At 45.2% G+C, this 12,322-nt stretch overlaps 1 protein-coding gene across 1 annotated transcript in view; it reads left to right on the top strand.

Moving 5' to 3' along the window:
• The first annotated feature begins 12,183 nt into the window (after nt 1–12,183).
• Nucleotides 12,184–12,322, top strand: part of MND1 (meiotic nuclear divisions 1) — a 72,254-nt gene continuing 72,115 nt past the window's right edge. The window contains exon 1 of the mRNA XM_082638201.1: nt 12,184–12,242. Coding sequence (XP_082494327.1) covers nt 12,240–12,242 — 3 coding nt within the window. The 5' untranslated portion in view covers nt 12,184–12,239. The remainder of the gene's footprint in view (nt 12,243–12,322) is intronic.

Raw genomic sequence — 12,322 nt, 5'->3', positions numbered from 1 at the left:
GGCCTAGCATGTCATCGGTCCTGGAGAATATTCCATGTGTATTTGAAAAGGAGATATATTCTGTTGCTTTTGAATGGAATGTTCTATGTTTATCTAGTAAGTCCATCTGGTCTAATGTGTTATTTAAGGCCATCTGCCCATTGATGTGAGATATTAAAAGTCCCCTACTATTATTTACTGTCAGTTTCTCCCTAATGTCTGTATGCTTTATGTATTTAGGTGGTCCTATGTTGGGTACATGTATATTTACAATTGTTACATCTTCTTCTTGGATTGATCTCTTGATCATTATGTAATCCTTCTTTGGCTCTTGTAACAGCCTTTGTTTTAAAGTCTATTTTATCTGGTACAAGTAATGCAACTCTGGCTTGCTTTTGATCTACATTTGCCTGGAATACCTTTTTCCATGCCCTCACTTTCGATCTGTGTGTGTCTTTAGATCTGAAGTGAGTCTCTTGTGCGCAGCATATATACAGGTCTTATTTTTGTATCCATTCAACCTCTCTATGTCTTTTTTTTTTTTAATTTATTTATTTTGGTTGCACCATGTCTTAGTTGTGGCTCACAGGCTCCTTAGTTGCAGCACATGTGCTCCTTAGTTGCGGCTCACAGACTCCTTAGTTGTGGCATACGAACTCTTAGTTGTGGCATGCATGTGGGATCTAGTTCCCTGACCAGGGATTGAACCTGGGACCCCTGCATTGGAACGCAGATTCTTAACCACTGTGCCACCAGGGAAGTCCCCACTCTATGTCTTTTGATTAGAGCATTTAGTGCATTTACACTTAAAGTAATTGTCTTTTTTTTTTTTTTTTTGCGGTACGCGGGCCTCTCACTGTTGTGGCCTCTCCCGTTGCGGAGCACAGGCTCCGGATGCACAGGCTCAGCGGCCATGGCTCACGGGCCTGAATGCTCCGCAGCATGTGGGATCTTCCCAGACCGGGGCACGAACCCGTGTCCCCTGCATCGGCAGGCGGACCCTCAACCACTGCGCCACCAGGGAAGCCCAAAGTAATTGTTGATATGTATGTAAATCCTTATTGCCATTTTGTTAATTGGTTTGGGGATGTTTTTGTAGTTCTTTTTTGTTCCTTTCTCCTTCTTTTGTTCTCTTCCCTTAAGATTTGATGACTATACTTAGAGTTTGGATTTCTTTCTCTTTTGTGTGTGTATGTATAATAGATTTTTGGTTTGTGGTTACCATGAGGTTTATATATAGCAATCTACAAATAGATAGATGATTATTTTAAGTTGCTGCTCTCTTAATTTCAAACACATTTTAACAGCTCTACACTTTTACTCTTCTCCCCTCATGATTACTGTTTTTGACATATTTGACATCTATTTGTTTCGTGTATCCCTTAACTGCGTAATGTGGATATAGATGATTTTACTGCTTTTGTCTTTTAACCCTGCTAGCTTTGTACATGGTTGATTTACTACCTTTACTGTATGTTTGTCTTTACCAATGAGCTTTTTCCTTTCATAATCTTCATATTTCTAGTTATGACCTTTTTTGCTTAGAGAAGTCTCTTTAACATTTCTTGTAAAGCTCGTTTGGTGGTGCTGAACTCTTTTAGCTTTTGCTTGTGGGTAAAACTTTTGATTTCTCCATCAAATCTGAATTGAGAGCCTTGGCAGTTATTCTTGATAGTAGGTTTTTCCATTTCATCACTTTAAATATATTGTGCCGCTCCCTTCTGGCCTGCAGAGTTTCTGCTGAAAAGTCAGCTGATAGCCTTATGGGAGTTCCCTTGTATGTAGCTTGTTGCTTTTCCCTTGTTGCTTTTAATATTCTCTCTTTATCTTTTCTTTTTTTTTTTTTTTTTTTTTTTTTTTTTGCGGTACGCGGGCCTCTCACCATTGTGGCCTCTCCCGTTGTGGAGCACAGGCTCCAGACGCGCAGGCTCAGTGGCCATGGCTCACGGGCCCAGCCGCTCCGCGGCATGTGGGATCTTCCCGGACCGGGGCACGAACCCGTGTCCCCTGCATCGGCAGGCGGACTCTCAACCACTGCGCCACCAGGGAAGCCCTATCTTTTCTTTTTAATGACAAAGTGTCTTAGTGTGATCCTCTTTGGGACTTTCTGTGCTTCCTGGACTTGGACGTCTGTTTCTTGTCCCCAGTTAGGGCACTTGTCAGCTATTACGTCTTCAGATATGATCTCGGCCCCTTCCTCTCTTCTTCTGGGACCCCTATCATGTGGATGTTAGTACCCTTGATGTTGTCCCAGAAGTCTCTTAAACTGTCCTCGTTTCTTTCCATTCTTTTTTTCTATTCATCTTTAGTGATATCCACTACTCTGTCTTCCATCTCACTGATCCATTCTTCTGTATCATTTGGTCTATTGTTAATTCCTTCTAATGCATTTTAAAATTTCAGTTACTGTATTCTTCATCTCTGTTTGGTTGTTCTGTATATTTTCTAATTCTTTGTTAAAAACTTCTAACTTCTCCTTCTGTGCATCCATTCTTCCCTCCAGTTCTTTAATCAGTAGCTATCATTAGCTTGAACTCTTTCTAGGGTAGCTTGCCTATCTCCAGGGTTTTATCTTGTTCCTTCATTTGGAACATGGTCTTCTGTTGCCTCATTTTGCCTCGCTTCCTTTTTTATTTCTATCTATCTGGTAGGTTGGTTACGTTTCCACACCTTGGACAAGCGGCCTTTTCAAGAGGTCCTATGCATCCCAGCAGTGCACTCCCCTCTGATCACCAGAGCTATAAGCTCTAGGGGTGCCCCCTACATGGGCTGCGTGGGTCCTTCTGTTGTGGTGGGCTGACTATTGTGGGTGGTCTGGTAGGTGTAGCTGGCCCTGGGTCAGTTAGTTGCCAGGCCCTGTCTTGTGTGGAGGCTGCCAGCCACTGGTTGATGGGGCTGGGTCATGAGGTGGCTGGCTTTGGAACCTTGGGGGGCCCTGGGGATAGCACTGGCTCACTGTTGGACAGAGTCGTGACCCAGGAGACTCTGGGGCTGGTGCCTGACCACTGGTGGGTGAGCCAGGTCCTGGGGTCTGGCTGTAGGACCCAGGGGTCCTGGAGCTGGTGTTGGACCACTGGTGGGTGGGACCAGTTCTTGACACAACTGGCTATGGGGTCTGGGGTATTCCAAAGCTTGTGTTGGCCTGCTGGTGGGCAGGGATGGGTCCTGTCATGGCAGGCTGCATGGCTGTAGTTGTCCTAGGGCTGGTGTCCCTCCTCTGGTGGGTGTTGCTGGTCTGAAGGCTAGAGGAGGCTCACTGGTGGGTGGGTCCAGAGCCAGCAGATTCTGAGGCTGGTGTCTGCCTACTGGTGGGCAGGCTTGGTCCTAGGGTTCTCTGGCTGCAGGGCCCTGGGGATCCCAGGTCTAATGCCTATACTGGTGTGTGGTGCTGGGTCCTGGGCCTTCTTGTGGGCAAGGCCATGTCCAGGGATGGCTCAGAGATTCTTTTTTTTCTTTTTTTAAGATACTCAGTATTTACTACTGCCTTTGGGAAATACATTGACTTTTTTTTTAAGTTATTTAATTAATTAATTTATTTATTTTTGGCTGTGATGGGTCTTAGTTGCTGTGCGCTGGCTTTCTCTAGTTGCGGCTAGCAGGGGCTACTCTTTCTTGTGGTGCATAGGCTTCTCATTGCAGTGGCTTCTCTTGTGGAGCATGGGCTCTAGGCACGCGAGCTTCAGTAGTTGTGGCACTTGGGCTCAGTAGTTGTGGCACGTGGCTCAGTAGTTGTGGCACACGGGCTTAGCTGCTCCGTGGCATGTGGGATCTTCCTGGACCAGAGCTCGAACCCATGTCCCCTGCGTTGGCCAGTGGATTCTTAACCACTGTGCCACCAGGGTAGTCCCGCTCAGGGATTCTTAAGATTGCCTATCTGCTGGTGTGTGGGGCTGTGTCCCTGCCAGTTAGTTGCTTGGCCTTTGTTGTCCCAGTACTGGTGCCTCCAGGCTGGTGGGTGGTGGCGGGGCTGGGTGTTGAGACTAATAAGCTAGAGGGAGAATTCCAAAATGGCGCTTGCCAGCACCATTGTCCTTGTGGTGGAACAGGCTCCCCAAAATGGCTGCCCCCAGTGTCTGTATCTCCAGGGTGAACTCCAGCTGCCTCCTGCCTCTCCAGGAGGCTCTCCAAGATCAGCAGGTGGGTCTGACCCAGGCTCCTTTCAAATTACTGCTTCTTCCATGGATCCTGGAGTGTGTGAGATTTTGTGTGCCCCCTTTGAGAGTGGATTTTCTATTTCCCTCAGCCCTCTGGGACCCTCAGAAGTAAACCCTGCTGGCCTTCAAGGCCAAATACTCTGGGGGGTTTTGCAGGACCTCTGGGCTGGTAAGCCCAACCTGGGGCTTGAACCTCTCACTCCTTTGGAAGAACCTCTGCAACTGTACCTATTCTCTCATGTGTAGGTCACCCACCCAGGGGTAAGGGTCTTGACTGTATCGCAACTCTGGCCCTTCTACCTGTCTCACAGTTCCTTCTTTATATCTTTAGTTGTAGAAGAGCTTTTCTAGTAGGTTTCTGTCTTTTCATCGATAGTGGTTACTACTTACAGAGTTATAATTTTGGTGTGCCCTTGAGAAGAGGTGAACTTAGGGTCTTTCTACTCCTCGTTGGGGACTCCCTCCCATCCGATGGTACCCCATAGGTCTTGAGGATAAGTAAGCGCTCAATCTTGAGTGGTGTATGGACTTGATGATTATTTGTTCGTTTTCTTGTAAAGGACTCTTGTCCTCCTTAGTTGACTGTAAACAAGTCATTATAACACTTTTGAGTTTTTCATTAAATCTGTGATCTATATTTTGTGTGATGAAGTGAACACTAAAAGTTATCATAATTAGAATAGCCTTTGTTAAAAGTGGAGGGACACTACAGAAATTTCTTTGTTTTGTTTTTTGGAGGATTAAAATTCTATAACAGATTGAAAGTCTGAAAGAGGTGAAAGTCTTGGAAGGAGAGTTGAAACAAAAATGAGAAAAAGACCAAACATGACACTGCTAACTAGTTAATGCGAACATTAGTATTATTGACACCTGATTCCATTCCTCACTTACTTTTTTCTTTTACCCAAGCAGGCACCATTGCCGTCATGGGCTCTTTGGAGGTTTTTAGAGTCAGATTGAGAGTGAGGCCTTTGTGCCAGGTTATAGCATATCTCAGATTGCTTTTTAGGAACTCGGTTCATGTAAAGCTGAAGGCACCCCTTTCCAGAGCAGACAAAGGGTTTAACTAAAGCTGCAGTTTGTTATCGCCTAGGTTAAGAGGCAGGTAGGGCAGGTGACATTCTGTGCTCAGCCCCACCTTGCTTCCTCTTTTTTTTCTTCCACAGTCTTTGAACAAATGTCTGAGCACCTGTGGTATATACCAGGCTTTGGGCTATGTGTAAGGGCTGTTAGGACGAATAATAAAGCCTGTAACCTCTAAGAGCTTACAGTATGGTTAATGAACCGGACCAGGTGATTACACCATGAGCTGCTTTTATATACCTTCATTTGCAAATATTTACTGAATCTAGCATCCTGCTCTAGCTACTAGGGAATAGCAGTAAACACCTTCCTCCCCCCCAAAAAAGTCCCTGTTCTCATGGAGCTTTATTCTAGTGGGATGAGACTTAAATGAATATATACAGGGCTGGCTACATAATTCACGATAAAAAGAATGAAAAAGGCTTTTTCCTTCCTTCTGTGGTCTCTCTTTCAACCTGTGGTGGTGTTTATTTGCTACTTAATGTCACACTCCCTTGGGCATAGGGATGTTTGCCCAGTGAGTGCAGACTCTCACATATACCTGAGGCCCCGCACCATGACTCAGACTCGCCCCATGCCTGTGCCCAGCCCCCCGCCAGGAGTGGAGCGTGGCAGGGGTTGCTGAGTGGGACCAGGGATGCTGGCAGCTGTTAACTCACCCGGGGAGAAGGCAAAGAGGTGGTGTTAAGGGGCATCGCCAAGGCTTGCTAAAAGAGGGCAAGAGAGCATGAGTCGTCCAGGAAAGAACAAAGAGTTCAGTATCTCGAGGCCAGACAATGCTCAAGAAGAAATGATGAGAGATGGGGCAGGGTTACACCAAAGAGTTACTGTGCCTGTTCTCAAGGAGTTTACATCCCAGATGGAAAGATTAAAAAAGCATCAGTACCTATAATAGCAATTTAAGAGAAGAGCCATAAAAGAAGTGTCAATAAAGCATGATGGGGGCTTCCCCGGTGGCGCAGTGGTTGGAGAGTCCGCCTGCCGATTCAGGGGACACGGGTTCGTGCCCCGGTCCAGGAAGATCCCACATGCCGCGGAGCGGCTGGGCCCATGAGCCATGGCCACTGAGCCTGCGCGTCCGGAGCCTGTGCTCCGCAACGGGAGAGGCCACAGCAGTGAGAGGCCCGTGTACTGCAAAAAAAAAAAAAAAAAAAAAAAAAGCATGATGGAAAATCCAAGCTATCACATAATTGATGGGGACAGTCTGCTTTATGCATACTGTCCCAGCATAATTGTAAACAGTAGTCTTTCTTTCTTTCTCAGGAGCGTCCCAGTTTGGATGAGAAATTATATTCTCTCGCTACACCAGTGTTTCTCAGCCTTTTTCCCCATTATCATCCCCCTAAGGAGCTTTTTTAGACGTCTTTTCCCTAATCACCCCTTGCACCCACCCCATGATGCTTTAATGCCGGAGGTATACTTTATATCTGTTTATGTGCTACAGCCCTTTGGCGGCCCATAAACCACTGTACCACAAACCATCCAAGATTTTTTCATCCCCCAGGAACCAGTTTTGATATTGCCCCCATTGAGACTGATGCTCTGCACAAATGACATGGTAGTATTGTCATTTCTAACTCAGGAGATGAGGTGTGACTGAGAGGTCAATAATGTTTACTATTTCTTCCTTGAAATTTTCTCCTCTTGTTTTTTCATTCTCCTACTCCTTTTTCTACCCTGTAGAATTTTCTCTGTCTCTTTCAAATGATGTTACTTTCTTTTCCTACTTCCTTAATAAAGAAGGTTCTCCTATAGGTCCTGCTTTTCAGAATTTCAAGGAAGGGGCATGAGAAGATTGTCTTCAATCTGGGGTGCATTCCTGAAAATTCAAGGGAAACACAGGCCATAGAACATGTCTCTTCTCCTTGGTGGTGGTCATTCTGAGTTTGATATTCCAAGACTGGGGTGCACACCAGAAATCTCAGAGAATGGTAATATTGGCTCAGTGACATTTGGGATACAGTTGCAACCGCACTGACCAACCCTCTCTAGGTGCGCTTAGCACTCATCATTCCCAGGAGAAGATCCAGTGGGGTCAATTTATCACTGCCCAGCACCACGTCGGACACCTCAGAGGCAAGTGGCCTGCCTTATGTTCATCCTACACATGTAGCCTTTGGCTTGGGCACCTAGCCCTGGTCTAGACAGGCACGGCCCAGCTGGCAGAGAGTTCATGGGGTGGATGCGGCAAGAAGCACAGCTCTAAGCAGGAAGAATGCTGGGGGTTTAGAAACTCAGAAAGCAGCCAAGGGCCTGGGAGGCACCTGGAGCTTCAGCACATCCTGTCCAGTGAAGTTCTGTCCTCAGGTCTTGTCTCTCCTGTGTTCTCTCGAGACTTCCACAAACTTCCATTCTCTTGGGCGAAAGAAGATGGGTTTGTAAAGATGTTTAAATGCCCAAACTGAGAAGGGCACACATCTTCAGTGGCTTCTCCTCCCTCCTGTCTCATCCTCACTGCTCCCTCACTCCCACATAAACTATAGGCATTCATCACAGATATTGCAATAAAGTATGATATTGCAATAAAGTCACACGAATGTTTTGGTTTCCCAGTGCCTATAAAAGTTATGTTTACCCTATACTGTAGCCTATTAAGCGTACGATAGAATTATGTCTAAAAAATGTACATAATTTAAAAGTACTTTATTGCTAAAAAATGCTAACCGTCATCTGAGCCTTCAGCAAGGTGTAATCTTGTTGGTGGCGGAGGGTCTTGCCTCCATGTTGGTGGCTGCTGACTGATCAGGGTGGTGGTCACTGAAGGCTGGGGCTGCTGTGACTATTTCTTAAAGTAAGACAGCGAAGTCTGACGCATCGATTGACTCTTTCTTTCATGGACGATTTCTCTGCAGCATGTGGTGTTGTTTGATAGCATTTTACCCACAAAGAACTTCTTTCAAAATTGGAGTCAGTCCTCTCACGCCCTTGCTGCTGCTTTATCAACTGAGTTTATGTAATATTCCAAATCCTTTGTTGTCATTTGAACAGTCTTCACAGCATCTTCACCAGGAGTAGACTCCATCTCAAAAACCACTTTCTTTGCTCATCTATAAGAAGGAACTACTCATTTGTTCAAATTTTATCAGGAGATTGCAGCAATTTGGTCACATCTTCAGGCTCCACATCAAACTCTAGTTCTCTTGGTATTTCCACCACCTCTGTAGTTACTTCCTCTGTTGAAGCCTTGACCCCCTCAAAGTCATACAAGACAGTTGGAATCAACCTCTCTCAAACTCCTGTTAATGTTGATATTTTGACCTCTTCCCATCAACCACAAATGCTCTTAGTGGCATCTAGAATGGCAAATCCTTTCCAGAAGGTTTTCAATTGACTTTGCCCAGATACATCAGAGAAATCACTATCTATGGCAACTAGAGCCTTACAAAATATATTTCTTAATAAGACTTGAAAGTAGAAATTACTCCGTGATCCATGGGCTGCAGAATGGATGTTGTGTTAGCAGGCATACAAACATTAATCTCATTGTCCATCTCCATCAGAGTTCTCGGGTGACCAGGTGCACTGTCAGTGAGCAGTAATATCTTGAAAAGAATCTATTTTCTGAGCAGCAGGTCTCAACAGTGGCTTTAAAATATTCAGTAAACCATGCTGAAAACAGATGTGCTGTTCTCCAGGCTTTGTTGTTCCAGTTATACAGCAGAGTCAGAGTAGATTGAGCATAATTTTAAAGGGCCCTAGGATTTTCAGAATGTTAAATGAGCGTTGCCTTCGACTTAAGGTCACCAGCTGCATTAGCCCCAGTAAGAGAGTCAGCCTGTCCTCTGAAGTTTTGAAGCCAGGCATTGACTTCTCCTCTCTAGCTGTGAAAGTCCTACATGGCATCTTCCAATAGAAGGCTGTTTTGTCTACATTAAATATCTGTTTGTTTAGTGAAGCCACCTTCATTAATCATCTTAGTTAGATCTTCTGGATAACTTGCTGAAACTTCTACATCAGCACGTGCTGCTTCACCTTGCACTTTTATGGAGACAACTTCTTTCCTGAAACCTCATGAACCAACCTCTGCTACCTTCAAACTTTTCTTCTGCAGCTTCCTCACCTCTCTCAGCCTTCACAGAATTGAAGAGAGTCAGGGCCTTCTCTGGATTAGGCTTTGGCTTCAGGGAATGTTGTGGGTGCTTTGATCTTCTATCCAGACCACTCAGACTTCCTCCATATCAGCAATAAGGGTGTTTCGCTTTCTTATCATTCATGTGTTCACTGGAATAGCACTTTTAATTTCCTTCAAGAGCTTTCCTTTGCATTTACAACTTGGTTGTTCAGTGAAAGAGTTTAGCTTTCACCCTGTCTCTGCTCTCGACATGCCTTCCTCACTAAGCTTAATCATTTCTAGCTTTTGATTTAAAGTGAGAGATGTGTGACTCTTCCTTTCACTTGAACACTTAGAAGCCATTGTAGGGTTATTAACTGGCCTAGCTTCAACATTGTTTTGTCTGAGGGAATAGGGAGCCCCAAGGGGAGGTAGAGAGACAGGGAAATGGCCGGATGGTCGGTGGAGCAGTCAGAACACACACAACACGTATCAATTCAGTTCTCTGTCTTACATGGGCCTGGTTCATGGTGCCCCAAAACAATTTCAATAGTAACATCAAAGATTACTGATCGCAGATCCCCATAACAGATATAATAATGATGAAAAAGTTTGAAATATTGTAAAAATTACCAGAATGTGACACAGAGACACAAAATGAGCAAATGCCGTTGGAAAAATAGCGCTGATCGACTTGCTCGACCCAAACCTTCCATTTGTACAAAACGCCACAGCTGCTAAGTGCAGTAAAGTGAAGCACGATAAAACGAGGTATGCCTGTACCAGCACATCTTTGCTTCAGGTTTTGTCATTCCACGAACTCAAACTAAGGCAGAGGATACCGGGTTCCCGGGTTCCTGGTCTAGACAGAAGGTAGTGGGTTACAGATGGGCATGTCCCTTTCGCCCTGCAGACTCCTTGGATATGGGGAGCGATGAGGCTGGAGTGGGGCCAACATAGCCCCAGAGCAAGGTCTAGGGCAAGGGCCCGTTGCCCAGATGGAGGGGCAGCACTGACTGGAATATAAACTGCTGATGGGTGTGGCCTGTCTGCTTCATCCTCACATATTTGGCCAACAGCAGATATTCAAATTTTTTAAAATGAAATTACTGTGTGCTTAAGGTTTTTGTAAAACATGAATTTGTTCAATAAACAAATGCCATTTAGGTACTATGACAAATGCTAAATTGCGGATTCATGATTCAAATGTATGATGCTACAAATATTTATTTGCTTTCATACTTAACTCATATACTACATCTGCCTGCCCCATAATATTGCAAAACTTGGAGCATCTCAAGACATCTGAATGGCATATCAGATAATTTCAGAATTCTATTGGTGAAAATAGTAAATGTGAAAGCACTACTTCATGCAAGTAAAGATTTTTCAAAGTAAAATATCCTTTGTTTTTCTCACCTGAAAACCATATCTAGATGTCCCTAAGTAAATGACGAGATGGTATTCTTGAAAACCTGGTACATTTATTTAATACACACTTATTGAGTGTTTATTACGTGTCAGGCACTGTGCTAGGCCTTGGTGATACCAAATGGTTGGCTTAGTCTCTGCTACAGAAAGGAGTCTGATATTATAGGGAAGTTGTCCAAGTTAATAATTACAAAATGAATCTGGGATGCTGTGATAAAACTACAGAGACCCTTTCTTCTTGTCGGGCGTGGCATGAGGAAGCAGAGAGAAAAAGACTCCTGGAGGCTACCCCTGAGCTGTTGAAAGGATGTGTAAGAGTTACCCAGGTGAAGAAAAACTGTTCTTGACGAGCTGATGAGTATGGCAATCTGCGAGGAGATAAAGGCAAGGCTTCCCACAAATGCCACTTTTATGGTTTTGACAACTCTACATAGCACCAGTAATAACTTAATATTTTTCTTAAATATCACTTTAATTTTTAAAAAATTTTTACTGACATACCTACTTCAGCTGTATCTTAAGCAATACATGAGAAATCTAGGGTATGGTGTGTTAATTATACATTTGCTAGTACTAATATTAAAACACTTACTAAATGGATATCCTTTTACTCTCTTAAAATCATCTCATCAATTGAATTGTATCGAACTGTAGGAAGAACAAAATGGAACTCTTGTTTAATTTAATATACCCCTTACCCTGCAACAGGAGATAATTCGTTTTAGATGCCACTTTTTTTCCTAGTAGAATTACTATACTTTAAAATGGTTCAAAATAACGTACAATAATCTTCAAAGTAACGGAGAAGTCTGAGTTAATTTTCTGGCACCTTGAGGTAAAGGGACCCGAGCTTTTGATCTGCATCCCCATCAAGTAACGAAGCAGCATACTTTCGACCGTTTTGATTTGAAATTCATTCTCTTGTATTAAGAAAACAAAACAAACAAAAAACCTAAAGCAAAGGCAGACAAACAAAGGGATTTTTAAAAGCTGGAAAAGCAGTGGATACCGGTGGGAGAGAAGATGAGGCGTAAAATTAGAAGAGGGAAGAATGTCCGCCCCAGACCAGGCAAATCCGCATGGATGGAGGCAGGGTTTCCTTCTCCAGCAGCCAAACTGCCTCTGCTTTGTAAGGCAAACTTAGGCCGCGTTTCCGCTGAGCGAAGAAAGAAGTCAAGGCGAGGGCTCGACTTTCTGGAAAAAAAAAAAAAAAAAGGAGTCACAGTCAGCACGCAGGACCGAAGAGGCGGATGCAGCTGGGAGACCCTGCTCGCCAGCATCTTGAACCGACCAGGACGGACCGGCAGGCAACCAGGCCCCGCCCCCAGGACAGGCCTCGCCCCACCCCGGCCGGCCGGCCGCTCCGCGGAGCCACCAGGGGTCGCTGCGCGCCGTCTGGGCGACAGCCGGTCTCTCTTCCCCGCCTCCCTTTCGCTGCTCCGCCCCCGGGGCGGTGTCGGCGCCAAAATCAAACCCGCCTGGGCCCGCCCCGCCCCTCGCCGCGCTCAGGCCACGCCGCCGGAAGACGCGCCGCCCGCGCAATGGTAAGAGCAAGGGGCGAGCTCCCCGGTCCCCTTCCTCCACAGTGGCCCGGCTGCAGAGCCCCTCGGCTGCGTGCCACCCG

The sequence above is a fragment of the Mesoplodon mirus genome, assembly GCF_964341445.2.
Source record: "Mesoplodon mirus genome assembly, chromosome: 2".
Taxonomy (NCBI): Eukaryota; Metazoa; Chordata; class Mammalia; order Artiodactyla; family Ziphiidae; genus Mesoplodon; species Mesoplodon mirus.
This window is presented reverse-complemented; position numbering and strand designations above follow the sequence as displayed.